This window comes from Mercurialis annua, linkage group LG7, assembly GCF_937616625.2.
Source record: "Mercurialis annua linkage group LG7, ddMerAnnu1.2, whole genome shotgun sequence".
Classification (NCBI taxonomy): domain Eukaryota; kingdom Viridiplantae; phylum Streptophyta; class Magnoliopsida; order Malpighiales; family Euphorbiaceae; genus Mercurialis; species Mercurialis annua.
The window spans coordinates 9,037,648-9,055,737 of NC_065576.1; the positions used below are offsets into that span (position 1 = coordinate 9,037,648).

An 18,090-nucleotide genomic window follows, 5' to 3' on the forward strand; every position below is an offset into this window, starting at 1 on the left:
GTCTTTTTTAGTCATCGCCTCTAACGTGTCACTTTGTGAGTAATATTTCTTATGCGAAAATTTTGATAAAGTCTTTTGTCATTCTTTATGTCTTTTAATATACATATATTATTTATTAAAAAAAATACAAATTAATATATATATATATATAGGACATACTATTCACTAATTTTTTTTTTCTTTCTACATTTATTATTGTAGAAATAATATACATTCATAAATCAAATTACTAATTATGTGCATCACATTATCAAGTAAATTTACTATATTTACGGGTCTTCTTAGTTAGTTCATATGCATCAAGAAAAGGGTATAGATATATTCCACTAAGATTTACAAAGAAAATTAACATAAAAATTGGCGACACATATAATATTCAATTAAATACAAAATGTCTATTTACATTATAAAGACCTATAAGCTAAGGTAAAAATAGTATCATTATATTGGATAAGATTATCGCATCTTTTATATTTCTCTAGTCAATCTCCATGGCCAAGTTTAGCATGGACGTCCAAGTCGAGGATTATTTTCAAACCTGTACATATAATTAATAGAGCTTAAAATTCTATGAATCTAAATCGATCAATACTTAACCAATTTAAAAAAAAAATATATAAAAACATATATTAGAAATAAGAAAATTGTTAGTAAAGCAGAAGCTTACCTTTTAATAAGAACATGTTCAAGTCCTGGAGGTATAGGTCCACAAAGATCATTGTTCGATAAATCCCTGTGATTTAAAAAAATCAATAAACTATATATAATTTTAAATTACTGTTATTTAGTACCTCTAGTTACAAAACTTTTATATTTGAACACAGATTTTTTGGATGAATAATATGAACAAAATTTATTTATTTAGCAGACACAAATTGATTAACTCTTTATTTAATCAACATATATCATAAAATTTTAAATATTTTCTATATGTTGTTCTCATACGGGTGTGTTCAAGTCATGTATAATAACTTACCCATTAATTGAATGAATTTAAATATAATGTTACAATTATTGAGGTTAAATTTAATTTGTTTCTTTTTTGTATTTAAAGCTAATAGATCCATTAATAATCCAAATTACCTAGCCTAAACTCAAGTAAGAACAGTTTAACTTCATAAATTATCAGAAATCAAAGCATTCGTTTAAACGGGTTGTGTTGAAAATTATTAGTCCTAATATTATCTGTTGCAATTTTTTATCTTGCGATTAAATTGAAAAAATAAATGTCCGTGTTTTGATAAAATAGAAGTTATATAATTAATGGAATAAGAAAAATACTTACAGAACGCGGAGGTTTGGAATAGTTGCAATTTCGGAGGGTATAGGTCCAGTCAATCGGTTGTTATAGATTGCGCTGTGCAAATAGAAACAATAGTTAGAAGAAAGCTATATGTTAAAACGGGTTGACAGGCTGTGTTTGTATCGTGTCGATACAGTCTATTAACACGATGATTTTCAATATAAATGCGACTCGTTTAGTACTCCCATCAACACAAACACAATATAAAAATTAACATGCATACATATATATATATATATATATATATATATATATATATATATATATATATGCCACGAACAAATTTAACCTTAACATAGAAAAAGGACAATTCGCAATACAAAATTATTGAAGAAATAATTACATACAGAGTATCCAAGCTTTGCAGCGCTTTAAGATCGGGTACTAGATGACCGCTCAATTTTGATCCCTGCAAGACACTGTTCATCGAAGCATCAAAAGCAAAAAAATGATTATAGTTGTATATGCATATACGTATGTTAGTAGAATGGCGGAGTTAGAATGCTAACGAGTGAAAAGTATATATTTTTTGGCAAAATGAAATTATGTAACTTTAATTATCGTGTTTTTACCAAATATATCTTTACCGTTAAACTTTTTCAATTTGGTCCATCATCTTTTTTTTTCTTTGCCAAATAAACTCATAATTCGTTTTGAGCTAATGTGATAAGTACAATTTTATTCGTCTATATGTACAAAATTTATCTTACGTGGTGTTATAAGCTCCATATAATTAATCGTGGATATATTTGGCAAAGATTTAAAACATGATGAGTCAAACTAGAAAAACTTGATAATCATGCTATATTTGATAAAAACGTTAAAGTTAGGATTGATAAGTTCATTTTGCTTAATTATTTTTAAAATAGGCCTAATGGTAAAAAAAACAAATCTTTTTAACTTTTTAGAAATATATCCAAACCTTTTAAAAATTAAAAATATATCCCAACTTGACTAATTTGTTGAAAATCTATTCAATTTTTTTAATATTAATTTATCCCAATCATGTTGCATCTTAATTGCCAATTCGTGTTCTTCTCAATTTTGAAAAAACTTTACATACATAATTACTATTATAGACATAATTAAATCAATTTCAATAAAATGGATAGATTTACAATGAAATTGTCAAATTTGAAATGTTTAGATATATTTTGAAAAAGTTCAAAAGATTTGACATTTTAATACCATTAGACCTTCAAAACATTATAATAGCCTACAAAATAACTAAATAAACAAAAGGTTATAATATATACACTCGAGTAACTTGATTCTGGGAATTGCAGGTGACATGAAACCAAGTGCATGAATCAATTAGGGACGGATCCCAGCTTTGTAGGACATTTGTAGGATCCGTGAGGCTACCCTTCAGGGCCATCAATGCGTCCTTTTCAGCATTCCCGTAGCCAGCCGGAACTAATGTCAAAATTATTGCAATACACAACATAAACATATAACTCATATTTGATGCCATTTTTGTCTATTAAAATTGAATGAAACAGAAATTTTATTGATTGATCTATCAATTTATAGTTCATATTGTGATTCTAATATTAGTAGTTATTGTTCATTTGAAGCATTGTATACGGTCATTTGGATTTATTTCTATACTGTTTTTAATATTTTGCCTATTGATAATGTGTTAAATTTAGTATTGTCTAATTTTTAGAGTTGAGCTTTTCAAGAATTTTTTAACAAATAATCAAAAAAATTAATAACAGAAGGTTGGTATACTCGATGTGGTTTTTTGCCGTTTGCCAATGATAGGTTTTGATTTTTATTAGTAAATATTTAAGTAAAGAATAAAAAAAAACGAACTTGGCACGTATTATCAAATAAATCCAAATTCGTAAAATCGGATCAAATTCATGTACTATGCAAAACTAAATCGGTTTCACCCTTTTAACCTAAAAAAAGAGTGAGATTGCTAAATTAAAAAAATTAGCACTAATTAACCCTAAATAATACCTTAATCAATCCTAATTAAATAAAAATTTATGGACTTTTTCTTCCTTCTTCCCCTAAATAATCTAATTAAGAATGTCTAATCTAATTAAGAATAGCTTATGACTTATCGGGTTTGAATTTTTCCAAACTCACGGATACACAGGCTGACTTTCTGATTAGACCTTTTACGGAGACTGAGATTTTTGGCGCTCTTTGTTCTTGTGGCGAAAAAAAGGCACCTGGGCCTGATGGTTTCAACTTCTTTTTTTTACCGGAGAGCTTGGCCTATTATGAAGGATGCAATTGTTGATTTTTTCTCTGGTTTTTTTAGATTCAATATCTTGCCTAAAGGTATTAACTCCTCCTTCATGGTTCTAATTCCGAAAGTGGCAGGGTCCTCTAATATCAAGGATTACAGACCTATCAGTTTGGTTCATGGCCTCTTCAAGCTTCTTTCGAAGGTTCTCTCTCGAAGGCTAGCACCGTTGCTTGCTAATTTAATTTCTGATAGCCAGCATGCTTTCTTAAAAGGGAGAAGTATTATAGAGTGCTCTATGATTGCTAATGAGCTTGTCCATTCTGCTTCTCAGAGGAAGGAAAAATTGCTTGTTTTAAAGCTTGATTTTCACAAAGCTTTTGACAGCATTGATTGGGATTATCTGATTTCTGTGCTTCATTGTATGAATTTTCCTGGAAATTGGATAGATTGGATGAATAGTTGTTTCTCCTCGGCTAATACTTCTGTTCTGGTCAATGGCAGTCCGATTGATCCTTTTCCTCTCAAAAGAGGAGTTCGTCAGGGAGATCCGATCTCCCCTAATCTGTTTGTTATTGTTGTTGAAGGATTAAAGCAGATTTTGGTCCGTGCTTGCGGTTTGGGTCTCACTCAGGGTTATTGTTACTCGACGAATCATGATCCTATCTCTCTGCTCCAGTTTGCGGATGACACAATCCTTTTCATGTCTTTTGATATTGAAAAGCTTAGAAATTTGACTCGCATCCTTCGTTGTTTTGAATTGATCTCTGGTTTGACGATAAATTTTCACAAAAGCTCCATCTCGGGAGTTAACGTGAATGAGATTGATTTATTAATGGCTGCTCAGACGGTTGGCTGTAAGGTTGATTCTTTCCCTTTGAAGTACCTTGGTTTTCCTCTTACCAATAGAAAGCTTTCTGTCAATTCTTGTGACAGTGTGGCTGAGCGTTTTAAGTCGAGATTGGCTCTCTGGAAGGGATCTCTGCTTTCTCCTGCAGGAAGGTTAGTTCTTATTAAGTCAGTTATGTTTAGCGTTCCGGTCTACTACATGTCCATTTTTAGCATGCCCATTCATGTCCAGAAACAGTTAGAGACTTATATGATGCGTTTTCTTTGGAAAGGAGATGGGTTTGCTAGATCTCTTTGTAAGGTTGCTTGGAAGGTTATTTGTCAGGACTTTACTAATGGGGGTTTGGGTATTCTAATCTTAATCTTAGAAATCAAAGCCTCCTTTTAAAATGGATTTGGAACTTGAGAATTAATAATGGTAGCTCTTTATGGCTTAAGGTGGTGTCTAATTGTTCTTCGGTTATTGACTGGAATTTTCTAGTTCATGGAGATGTGAAAAAATTGTCATTCATTTGGAAGGGCATAAAGTAATCTTGTTGCAATGATATCAAGGTTTGGGGTATTTTTATCAACAATTTAAAATACTCCATTGGTGATGGAGCAAGTATTTCATTATGGAATGACAATTGGCTTGGTAATGGTTCAGCGCTTCATTTGTTTCCGCAGCTATATAAGCTTTCGAATCAGAAAAATGCTACCATTTGCGATGTTTGGGATACGGGTTGGCGTTGGAGACGTCGTTTAAGAGGAGCTGAAAATTTGATTTTGGGAGAGCTTTAAACTCGCTTTAATGCTGTGAATGCCACAATGGGGTTGCACGATATGGTCTTTTAGAATTCTAATTCCAAAATTTATACCTCAGCTTCTTTTATTCACTTATTTCATAATTCTTTAGGTCGGGTTTCAGTTGTCGCTGCTCTCACTGACAGACGACCTGGTGCTGTTAATGCTCGTCACTTTTCTGCTGCTCTGGTTGATCTTGGTTCGGTGTCTGGTTCAGTCAACGTCCGCGCTGGTGCTGTTTCCTTCTTAAACAGATCTGCTGCTGCTTCTTTAAACCCGCCTGCTGCTGCTGATTCCTCAAGACCTGCTGTTTCTGTTGTTTCTTCAAAACCTGTTGATGTTTCTTCTTTAAGACTTGCTGATCCTTCAAGACCTACTGCTGCTGTTATTTCCTCAATACCTGCTGATGATGCTTCCTTAAGACCTGCTGCTTCTGCTACTTCAAGACCTGCTGCTCATATCCGTCATGCTATTGATCATCGCCACTCAACTGCCGCTTCCAATGATTTTCGTCGTTTTGATGATGCTTCAGTTGCTGTTAATGGAGATCAGCAATCTGCTGCAGTTGTCAATGGTGATCGGGGTCCTGCTGCGATGAATAATCCAGCCGATCATTTCCTTTCTGATGTACCTTATGATTTACAACATGACTCAGATGGGATTCATCTTTTATTTGTGTCATCGTGGAAATCTTGTGCGCCTCCTAAAGTCAAATTCTTTATTTGGCTCGCCTTGCACGGTAGGATACCTTCTCTGGAGTTTTTAGCTATCCGCTCTATAGTTTCGACTGATAACTCCTTATGTTCGCTCTGTGGTGTGGTGGAGATTCAAGATCATATCCTCATTCACTGTATTTTTGCTCAGAGTATTTGGTGTGGTGTTCTCCAAAAACTTGATATTCCATGGTCTTTTCCAAACTTGTTTGGGGATTTTATGGTTCAGTGGTTGAATATTACTCCAAAAGGGCCGTATTGGAAACTCTGGCAAGCTTTTACGTTCTTTGTTTTATGGGAAATTTGGAAGTGCAGGAACATCAGAGTCTTTCAGCATAAAGACTCAAGCAAGGAGACAGTGATTTTTAACTGTTTTATGAAGGCATCTTTTATTTTTAAATGTTGTAATAGGGATTTCAGTTACTCGGGGTTGGATTTTTTTAGAAATCCTTTCTGTATTCTGTTCTCTGACAGATGACTTTGTTTTCTTTGGCCTTTCTCTGAGTCATAGCCTCTAGTGTGCCACCCTGAGTGTGCCACTTCTTGTGCGAAAGCTTAAGAGTTAAAGTCTTTTTGCCACTCCTCGTGGCCTTTAATATACATATTATTCATAAAAAAAAGATTTCTAAAAATCACTATCCATCTTTTTCAACTTCCAAAAAATCCGGTCACCATCCCTATATGAAGAAGAACATACCTATGTGGGTCAGTTCTTCACAAATGTTGCTCCATTACATTAAAATAACAGGATTATCGTCATAAAATATTTTCACATTTTGTGTTTTTGTCAATTTGATACCAAACATTGCTCCATACATCCCAACCTTTTATTGTTTAGCATAAAAAAAAGTCCCAACATTTCATTTTTGTGACATTTACAGCCTACATGTTCTATACAAAGTCGTTTTTGTCATTCAAAATAACCAAAACGTCATTACAAATAACGCATAAAATAGCTCTAGACTATATGATAATTTTTTTGGAAAGGTAGATTGTGCTTTCAAACAAAATGTGAAATATAGTGATTTTTTATGATAATAAACGAAAATAATGTAACCTACATCTATATACTTCAATACTATTTATAAAAGTATTAGAGGGGGGTCCGCATTTACAATTATATCCTAATACTTATAAATTATTTCCTAATTCAATAAAAATTCTAATTTTAATAATAACATAAGAATTAATTATCCCAGTCTAATCATAATATATTTCTAAATCCAAATAAAAATTTAATTTTTAGTAATTTATGAAAACGAGTCTCCAATAAGATTTAAACTTATACCAAGGGTTTAGAAGACCTTTGTCCTTAATTATTATGGTTTTTGGATAAATGATGAGTATATTAGCTCAACCATAAAGCAGTGGAACGCCAAAAGCTAATAAGAGCTACTGAGAGGCATAGAAAAAATCTAAATTCTTGAATACATCATTAGCAGAATAGTAAAACACAGATTGGTATTTTTGTGAAAGATTACCGCTCTACAAATGCTCATGTAAACTAGAGAACCCATCACTGCCAACTTTGTCTGAAAATCCTCTTATTCCAAACTTTCTATAATTCCCAAATACAAAAGAACCAAATACTCTGCCATAAAGAACGATATCTCTTGATTGAAAGAGAACACAAAAAATCAAAGAATTGGTGAATAATTGAAGGTGCCAACCACTAAATGTTACATAATCTAAGAATGTAGCTCCAAACTTTCTAAAAAACGACAATGGATGATTATGTGGTTACTAGGCTCTTCCTCCAAGCAAATCGAGCAATAAATCTGATTAAAATAGAGAACTCCTCGCCGAAATAAAGAGACGTTCGAAGAGATTTTGTCCTTATCCACTAAACACATGAAAAAACAAAATACATGGTGGAATGTTTAACATCCACAACTTACCAAAAATATGCGCCTGTCGAGAAGGGGCTGCTAAAATACGATAAGACGCATAATCTGTTAGAGTGAACATAGACTTTCCAGCAAGCTAGAGACATCAAACCTATCTCCATAAAGCTGCCGAGAAATCAAAGAATTCTGCAACTCAAGAATCTGCTGCTACTAACCTAACCGCAAACGACGACGCCAAGAAAAGAGAAAACAATTCTGCCTAACATCAAACATAGCAGGAACTGTGAAATCCTTCTCCAAAGAAAGAACAATAGTCCTGAGAAAAATTATGAGCAGAAGTGCCGAACTGTCACGACCCAATTTCATGGATCACAACCGGAGCTAGGGTATGGGTAATGTTGTAAAGAAACCCATAGCTAGCCTAATGGATAACAATACAATCACGTAAACCTGCAAGAAAACCAATTCTCAGGGACAACCGAGACTTCACCCTAATTCTAGCAATTCATAATATTTAACAATTATAAAGTAAATACTCGCCCAACTTCGAGTCTCCAACATGGCATAAATATAAACCAGAGTTAACAATATAATTTAGTCGGACAAATCCAACAACAAACTAGAAATAATAAAGACTTCTAGTTTACCACTGCGGTTTAAGAATAAAATTGGTTTATCAACTTTATTAAAATAAAATGAAATCACCGAGGAAAGAAAAGAATCGGAGATCAGCTAACTCAATCAAAATAATAAATCTGGAAAATTAGGAAAACAACAAGGTCGGATATACTGAGATGAGTTCATACACTATTTGCATTTATTAAGTGGAAAACCTTTAAAACAGTTAAAACATTTCATATCGGCATTACGATTAATAGTTGGAACCCTAAACTACAATATTTTAAATATATACTTTAATCCAAAAGCCTGGTCCCGAGAGTTGAGATACACCGAGTTACCACTGATCACACTTAATCCATAACCAGAGTCCTGAGAGCTCAGCTACACCGAGTTACTCTACTGAGTCCCAAGAGCTATGCTCACACCGAGTTACCACAATTCACAACATACCTTTCCCAGATCATTGGTACGCACGCAGTCCTAATGATGCCCATTAGGTAACGTGTTCCAACTAAGAGTCATAATGATAAAACAGTTCAAAATATACGTATACAGTATATATAGAATAAAATAACAATTTATTTAATAATACGGTAAATAGTAAATATAAACTGACTGCTTGCTAATCCACGTGATAACCTGGAAAGCAATCTAATCATGGTTCGTCTCCGAAACAAGAACGGTCGACGAGTCTAAACAATATAAATGTTTATTAAAATGGGCTCTAACTCTAGAGAGTACTAGACACCACATAGGACAAGCACAAACAACAAGTCAAGGTAAAGCAATCCAGAGTAAGCACAATACTAAGATAATTAACAAAACATAAACAAGATCAGTCTATTGAATTCCCGCTTTAAAATTCATTTCATAAAATATTATTTAAACCATTATTAAATAATAAAATAAGTAATTTTCAAATAGTGGGTTAGCCGAGTTATTGATAACTACCAAGCTAACCTCACATGTCGGGTGACCCAAGTCTAACCCGACCAAATCATTTTATAAAAATATAAACCATAGTTTATAATCTCAAGATATGATTTGATAAAATGATAATCTATAATTGAAAGCGTATCTTTTGTTTAAAGTAACCATTAGTTATCGACAAAACTTACTAAACTAAGTTTAGAAAATGTTTTAAAGTCAAAATGTAACTTTTGCCAACTTGGCGCATCGAGCTTATCTTTTCAAAAACAATAATTACCCAAGTAATTATCCGATTAAAGTTTATTATATAACAATTAAAGTTTTCAAATATAACTTTCCAACAATTCAATTATAGTCCAAACAATATTATTTCAGATTTGAAAAACGTTAACAATAGGTAGTTTTGAAATCAAAACGATAGTCGAGCAACTAACACAACAATTATCTAATCTCATACACTATAGAAATTAAGCTAAAGGATGCCAATGGTGACAACATGAATACCCCTGCTAACAGTAAACAACCACAATCCAAACTAAAGAATAAGATCATCTAACTATAATCAACTCAAGAGAACGAACAATAATTTCATGACAGCAGTTAAACAAGAATAAAGTACAGCCACAACACAGTGATTCGAAACAGAGAATCCTAAGCGAACCACGCACATCAATCACAACCTAAGCAATACGAAACGTCTAAGAACAAAAGATTAAATCATGAAACCTACGGCAGCAACAAAGAAACGAAACAGCAGCCAAAAACAATGACACAAGTTCAGCGTAAAAATTGATAGATTCTACGTACCGTTCGAAGGTAGTTACGCTCGGTGATTCTAGAGATAAAAAGATTCAGATACGATGTGACAACCAAGCCTAAACACATCAAGAGCCAAGTCCAAAAGCAATCAGAAATCGACAGCCACATTCAAATAAAACGAAGAACCGAACAACGTATAAAGTGAAGGATTGAACGTACCGATTTGAGTACAACGCTAACGGATACAAGAAGACGATATGAATTGAAATAATGCAGAAGAAAGCCTCAAACCAAAGCTAGAACAATGGACATAACAACTCAGAAACGAATGTTATGATGTCAATTGAATAATAACAAAATGACGTGAAAGCTTACTGAATACAACTTGATCTTGTGAGAGGACGGGATCTGTCTGATCTCATAATGTTTTTGAGAGTGGGAGTCGGCTAGAGTTTGAAAGAAAGCGTCAGAAAAAAATTAGGTCGAGAGATGTGGTCTATTTATAGATCCTACGCAGGAAATATAAACGGGGCATAATGGCAGGCACGTCGTGAGGCGCGACGAGCCATCGCGCCCTCTAACAAAAATTAAAAAAGGCGTCGCGCCGGCCCTGCCGCGCCTTGCAGGCACAATATCAAAACGGGCCCGAAATAGGGGGCCTGAACCCGCCGACGATGGGAATCCGATTCCGAACTACAAAAATGAACTATTCGAGCCCAAACACGCGAGATACGAACGAAAAATCAAACAAACAACCCTAGGAAACACGAACGGAAAACACGGGGTATTATACGAACCACTCCAGCTTTCCTTCCAAAATTTGGTTTCATTACCATCACCTAAACACATGTGTAAACCATTTTTAAAAATCTCCCAAACACACACATTTTTAACACAACCTATAAAAATTCCACGCCACAAATGAGATAGGTTCTTCAACTTGTCAGATTCACTATTAAACCACAAAACCATACACGAACTATAAGAAATAACCTTAAACCAAAGAGAATTTATATTTGCTGTTTTCAATTTTTAAATCAACTTACTAAACTTTTATTTTTAAGTCTAAAAGGCACAATATTCAATCCCCCATGATCCAAAGGAAGACAAACATCTGACCATGCAATTTTGTTAAAGCCCGACTTGAGAATAGAACCATTCCAAATGAACCGGCGCATAAGGCGCTCTAGAGATAAGACCACCAACTAAGGAATAAGAAAAGAGCATAGGTAGTAGACAGACGGACTGCTAAGAACAAACTTTACCAAAACTAATTTTCCTAGTCGAGATAAGAGTTTCCCTTTCTATCCCGCTAATTGTTGAGGGAAATTACAAACAATAGAATCCTACAAATTTTTCCTAAACCATTGTTGAGTGAACAAAGTCCGTAGCCTTTTACTCAACTGTTGGAGTAACGGAATTGAGTTTTGTGACTTAGCTATCTCAATACCATAATTATATATATTTTTCAATCCAATTAAAATTTTAATTTTAGTAATTATTTTGTTTGATTGTACAAAACATTAATTAGCAATATAGGACTTTTCGTATCATCTACTTTGACAATGTGGATTTTATTAGTAAACGAATGATATCGTGTTCTAAGCACGGGATGATCTCCTTAATAATTATTTAATAATATCAGTATCATTATTTAAGAGGAAATTTTCTACACTACATTATTTTTTATTTTATTTACAATTTTATATTATTATTTTTGTCCTTATTTTTTTAACCTTTTTTATACAAAAAATATCTTCTTCTTTTAAAATTTTACAAATATCTTTTTTTCACTTTTTAATGATTTTTTCTCTTTTTTATAGTTTTTTTCTGGTGTTTTTTTATCGTGTTTTTTAGTGCAACTATGGTTTAATATAGTATAAAAAACGCGACTCTAAAAAAATACGACAGAAAATCCACCGGAAGACGTGCGACGGCGAGATGGAAGAAAGCGGCGATCGGAAAAGAAGAAGAGAGGAAAAAACAATTTAATCGGGAGAGAAGTAGAAAGGAAAAGATAAATTTGATAGGGAACTAGAGAGAAAAATAGAATTTGTATGAGGAGAAAGAAAAAATATGGTGGCTATAAGAATTAAATAATCTAAAATGAGATAAATGGCTTCTTTGAAAAATAATTGCTTTGTTGTTGTCGCGTCTTGAGATTTTATCGGCTTTGAGGTTGGTGACATTTTCCGGTCTGTGATGAAAGCAATATATAGTCGGGTATTTTTGATATTATGTTTTAAATAAAAACAAAGAGAGAAATTATAGAAAGATGGGTAAAAAAATACGTAAAAATATTGGAAAATGAGATATTTTGAAAATAGTTTTATTATTTAAAATATTATGTTGTTTACTTATTATAAAAAACAATTCATACGATATTATATTGCAATTACAATTACAATTGCAACTCTAACTTCATAACAATAAGATGTGAATTGAATAATCAAAAAATTTAACTAAGATAAATTACATTAAAAAAATATTATTTTAGTTATTATTTAATATTTTTATTCATATTATATATGTTTATCAAATTTAAGTATTAACTAAAAAAATTAAACTACTAAAACAATCATCTACAATTAATACTAAATAAGATAAACTATTCCTAATTAGTTACTATTTTAATTTTTATCCTACATTTTATATTTAAATATTATTTATTATTATAAAAATAATTATTAATTTAAAGTAATCATAATTACTCCAATCTATATTTTTATTTTATTTTGATATTTTTAACATTCATATTTTGTAATCTACATTAATACCTTTTTTACCGTGAGTTATGTTAAAAAATTCTTATGGTAATATAAAATAATTATTTAATAAATTAATGAGTCACGTTATGAGTCATGTGTGAAACACGTAAAACAACACTAATTGTATTTAAAAATATAAATGGATTGTTTTCAGTATAAAATTTAGGGTTAATTCCTAAAAAAATCACGAACTTTACACGAAGTTTCATTTTAATCATGACCTTTAAAAGTTGTCATTTAAAGGCACGAACTTTCATTTTGTTTCAAATCTATCATTTCAGTGTATTTTTGTTGACTAAATTCTTCAATAAACCATTAATGAAAGACCCAAATTATAAATCGACATCAAATCTTATTATCTTCTAGTTAGAGTATATAGGATTAAGAATTTTTGGTAAGATAAAATACACCGGATTTTACTTTGACGATAGATTTGAAACAAAATAAAAGTTCGTGCCTTTAAATGACAACTTTTAAAGTTCATGATTAAAATGAAACTTCGTGTAAAGTTCGTGATTTTTTTAGGAATTAATCCTAAAATTTATAATAGGAATTTTAGCTACTCTAGTTTGGATTTTTTTAGAAATTCAACATCTATCTGTACTCGGATCTTTGACTGTTTTTTAACCATTGCTCTATTCTATAGCCTCTAGTGTGCCACCTTGAGTGCGCCACTTCTTGTGCGAAAGTTTAGAGTCTTTGGTTCCGCCATTTTTGTGGCTTTTAATACATATTATATTCATAAAAAAATATATAAATGGATATATAGGACATTACCATATTTACTAAATTATTTATTTTTTCATTTTACATTTATTATTGTATAAAAGTATACATTCATAAATCAAATTAATAATTATGTGCATTACATTATTACGTAACACTAGCATACTTAGAACTTAGGAGTCTTCTTAATTAGGTTATATGCATCAAAAAAGTATATAAATATATTCCAATAAAGCTTACATAGAAAATTTAACATAAAAATTGGCAACACGTAATATTTAATTAAATACAAAATTTATATTGATCTTATTATGAGCTAAGGTAAAAATAGTATTATTATAGTGAATAAGATTATCTTCAACTTGTTCTAACGAACCGGAAGGTCGTATCTTTTATATTTCTTTATTCGATCTCCATGGCCAAGCTTAGCATGGGCGTCCAAGTCGAGGATTATTATCAAACCTATACATATAACAGAGCTTAAAATTCTATGAATCCAAATTGATAAGTACTTAACGAATTTAAAAAAAAAATTATAAAAAAAAATATTGAAGATAAAAAATGTGTTATAATAAAGCAGAAGCCTACCTTTTAATAAGAAGGCGGTCAAATCCTGGAGATATACTTCCACAAAAATCATTGTTTGAGAAATCCCTGTAATTTTAAAAAAAAAATTAATTACTGTTATTTAGCGCCTTTAATTAAATTCCTGTGATTTTGAAAAAATCAATCTCATAAACACCAATTGATTATTAAACACCAATTGATTAACTCTTTATCGAATCAACATATATCATAAATTTTTAAATATTTATTATATGTTTTGCGGGTATGTTCAAGTCATATATAATAACTTACCCGTTAATTAAATGATTTTAAATATATTTTTACACTTGATGTACATTAAATTTCATCGATTTAATTTTTATTTTTATTTTTTGTATTTCTAGCTGATAGACCCATTAATAATACAAATTACTTCGCCGAAACTCATGCAAGACATGTTTAACTTCACATCGTTGCTAGAAACCAAACCATTCATTTCAACAGGTTGTGTAGAAAATTATTAGTCCTACTTTGTTCCAAATTTTATCTTCCGATTTAATCGGAAAAATATCTTTTTTCCACTGTTTGATAAAATAGAAGATATATTAATTAATGGAATCAGAAAAATACATACACAGCACGGAGGGTTGGAATTGTAGCAATTTCAGCGGGTATGGGTCCAGTCAATCGGTTGTTAAAGATTACCCTGTACAAATAGAAACATTAGTTAGAAGAAAGCTATGTGCATTTCCATATGAATTATAAAGAGGTTAAAACGTGTTGGCGGATCGTGTTTGTGTAGTGTAAATCCAATCTATTAACGGATTGAGATTCCCTCAAGTTCAAATAAACTTGAGGGGTCATGTTATTAATCTACACCGTTCATTGTAAAATAAACGGTGTAGATTAATTTGATTAAAATTATACCTTTTTGATCTATACCGTTCATTTTACAATGAACGGTGTAGATTATCAACTTGACCCCCTCAAGTTCAAAATAAACTTGAGGGAATCCCAATCCATCTATTAACACAATTATTGTCACTATAAAGACAAATAATTTATTACTCGCATCAACACAAACACAATACGAAAATTCATCCCGTATAATTTAGCGAATCGACTTTGAATACTAGAATGGGTCACTTAATTTTTTTTTATGAATAAAAAAAAAAGTTATGCACATATCACGTTATATTTAAATTGGTTGTTTGTCTATAACATCATACCATATTATATTTTGATGCAACACATTTTAACTTGTGTCATAAACGGATTGAAAGAGTTCGCGTACCAATCTGTGATACGCTAAATTTTCAAGTTGTATCACAAATATGTCCATTTGTTTATAACACGAACATGTTTGATCTCAACACGAAAAAAAAATTAAATCAAAATTACAAAACTATTGAAGTAATAATGACATACAATGTATCCAAGTTTTGTAGCGCTTGAAGATTGGGTACGAGACGACCGCCCAGATTTGCTCCCGGCAAGAGTCTGTTAATCAAAGCATCAAAAACAAAAAAATGATTCTAGTTATTTATGCATATATGTATGTTACTTTACTTAGTTACTAGACAGCAGCGCAGTTAGAATGCTAAAAAATTTAAAATATCACAATTTTTTGGCAAAATAAACTTATCTACCCACATATCCACAACGATCATGATTTTGTCAAATATACCATACCTTTAAATCATGCCAGTTTCGTCCATCATTTTTTCCGTTCTTTGCCAAATATATCAATAGCTCATTTTTATCTGATGTGGCGCAATATTTTTCATCTACATATACAAAATTTATCCCACATGGTGTATACTATCTTGCGCCACATCAGCTCCAAATAAAGTCTTGGGTATATTTGGCTAAGATTTAAAAGATGATGGATCAAACTGGAAAGATGTAAAAACAGCAGTGTCTTTGTCAAAAACATTAAAGTTATGGAGAGATAAATTTATTTTGCCTAATATTTTACAAAATATTATAGTTGCTAAAAAAATTAATTAAATAAAACAAGAGGTTATAATACATACAATTGAGTAACTTGCTTCTGGGCATTGCAGGTGACATGAAACCAAAGGCATGGATCCAATGAGGATGGATCCCAATTATTTAGGAGACCATTAGGATCTGTGAGGCTACCCTTCAGGACCAGCAATGCATCTGATTCAGCATTTCCATACCCTGCTGGAACTAATGTCAGAATTACTGCAACACACAACATTATCATATAACTCATATTTGATGTCATTTTTGTCTACTCAAATTGAATGAATGAATGAGAAATTTTATGGATTGATCTCTCAATTTATAGTTCAGATTATGATTCTAATATTAGTAGTTTATGTTCATATGAAGCATCATATACGGTCATTTGGATTATTTCTATAATTGTTTGGTTTGTTTTCTATTTATAATGTGTTAAGTTTAGATATTGACTAATTTTAGAGTTGAGCTTTTAGAGTATTTTTATAATGATAAAATCAAAATTATTAATAACGGAAGAAAATGGCATGAACTGTGAATATATATACTCCATGTATTTTTCTTCCTTTTGCCAATAATAGATTTTGACTTTGATTACTAATTATTTTACTAGGTCAATACGATTATTCATATATATTATATTTACATATCTTTACTTGTAAGGTCATTATGTTTTTTTACGTTCAAAATAAAAATCTTGCAAAAATATCGTTTTATAGAAAGTACATTCATTTGCACGTTCCCTTGTTTATGATTTCTCTCTTTCAACCTCCTGCTTTTCTTTATGTTTTACTTTTTTAGATAACGTTCTAAAAATTCATAAATTATACATATATTTTCAATTTTATTAAAAATTTAAAACGTCTCAATTGTATGTAAAAAATTTCATTTTTTTATTCGATTCGATATGCGTGGTCATAATATAGAGATATGACTGTCCAAAACGATGTCCATCTTAACAAAATTACACTCATAAATGAAAATTACGTCCGCATATATATCCAATTGAAAAAAAATAAAACTTCCTGCATACTATTAAGATGTCTTATATTCGTGATAATATGTCAAATTTATTTAACATTACCCCTGTTTTCTACAATATTAACCTTTCAACATCTAAATCAATAAAACTCTAAAACTTAGATAAGAAAGTGACCAATTCTAAATTTCATCGTTTACCTAATTACAAAAGCATTATTTCTACTTCTTGAGATCAACCCAATTTTCATTCAAAGAAAAGTTGAAATAGAAAATGTGAGGACCTCGTTATTCTGCTAATCTAGCTAGCGGTAGATCGACCCAATTTTCATATCACATGTCATTCTTATTTGGATAAACTCATTTTAAGGTCGTTAAACTTTTATTTTTGATTTATCAAGTCCTTCAACTTTTATTCGGCTTTCTCAAATCCTTAAACTTTCATTTTTTTGGTTCATCAGGTCACTCAACTTATATTTGACTTTCTGAGGTCCTTAAACTTTTATTTTTTGGTTCATTAGGTCCTTAAACGAAGATCTATTTAAGGACCCAATGAACCAAAAAATAAACATTCAGGGACTTGAAAAAGACAAATAAAAGTTGAAGGACCTGATGAACCAAAAAATGAAAGTTTAAGGACCTGAAGAAGTTAAATAAAAATTAAGAGACCTAATGAACCAAAAATGTATAGTTTAAGGATCTCAAAATAGGTTTAGCCTTCTTACTTTAAGCATGTTGTTATTTTCATCTCTATTTGACATGAAAGTCTATTTTATTTATATAATTGGTGTTAGGGGTGTCAAAATGGGTAATGACACGATAACACGATTCGTCTAACCCGTAAGTTTGGCGAATCCGGGTTGAGGCTTAGCGGGTTCGTGTCGAAAACGTGTCAACCCTTTTATCACACGAAATAAATGGGTCGTGTTACGGGTTGACTCGCGAACCCATCTAACTCACCTAACCCGTTTATAAATTCTATTATTTATAATAATATAAAAATAAAATAGTTATAATTATTAAAAAAATATAATAAAATTACTGAATTAATTATATTAATAAAAAAATAAATTAA

General features: G+C 31.2%; 2 protein-coding genes across 2 annotated transcripts; both read right to left on the minus strand.

Annotated features, from left to right (window-relative positions):
• Positions 1–295: 295 nt before the first annotated feature.
• Positions 296–2,812, minus strand: LOC126654979 (leucine-rich repeat protein 1-like). The gene is made up of 5 exons (XM_050348984.2): positions 2,560–2,812; positions 1,651–1,722; positions 1,286–1,357; positions 668–733; positions 296–538 (listed from the first exon to the last, which is right to left on the minus strand). Exons 1-5 carry the CDS (start codon positions 2,775–2,777, stop codon positions 502–504), a joined length of 465 nt encoding a protein of 154 aa, XP_050204941.1. The 5' UTR covers positions 2,778–2,812; the 3' UTR covers positions 296–501.
• Positions 2,813–13,705: 10,893 nt separating this feature from the next.
• Positions 13,706–16,334, minus strand: LOC126654978 (leucine-rich repeat protein 1-like). Its single transcript, XM_050348983.2, has 5 exons — positions 16,085–16,334; positions 15,477–15,548; positions 14,683–14,754; positions 14,091–14,156; positions 13,706–13,964 (listed from the first exon to the last, which is right to left on the minus strand). The coding sequence occupies exons 1-5, from the start codon at positions 16,300–16,302 to the stop codon at positions 13,928–13,930; spliced, it is 465 nt and encodes a 154-aa protein (XP_050204940.1). The 5' UTR covers positions 16,303–16,334; the 3' UTR covers positions 13,706–13,927.
• Positions 16,335–18,090: the final 1,756 nt, after the last annotated feature.

Coding starts and splice junctions, on each gene's coding strand:
- LOC126654979 (XM_050348984.2), bottom strand. CDS start 2,777: ATGGCATCAAATATGAGTTATATGTTTATGTTGTGTATTGCAATAATT. Junction 1,723..2,559: donor CAGAATCAAGTTACTCGAGT/GTATATATTATA, acceptor TTCGATGAACAG/TGTCTTGCAGGGATCAAAAT. Junction 539..667: donor GAACATGTTCTTATTAAAAG/GTAAGCTTCTGC, acceptor TTATATGTACAG/GTTTGAAAATAATCCTCGAC.
- LOC126654978 (XM_050348983.2), bottom strand. CDS start 16,302: ATGACATCAAATATGAGTTATATGATAATGTTGTGTGTTGCAGTAATT. Junction 15,549..16,084: donor CAGAAGCAAGTTACTCAATT/GTATGTATTATA, acceptor TTTGATTAACAG/ACTCTTGCCGGGAGCAAATC. Junction 13,965..14,090: donor GACCGCCTTCTTATTAAAAG/GTAGGCTTCTGC, acceptor TTATATGTATAG/GTTTGATAATAATCCTCGAC.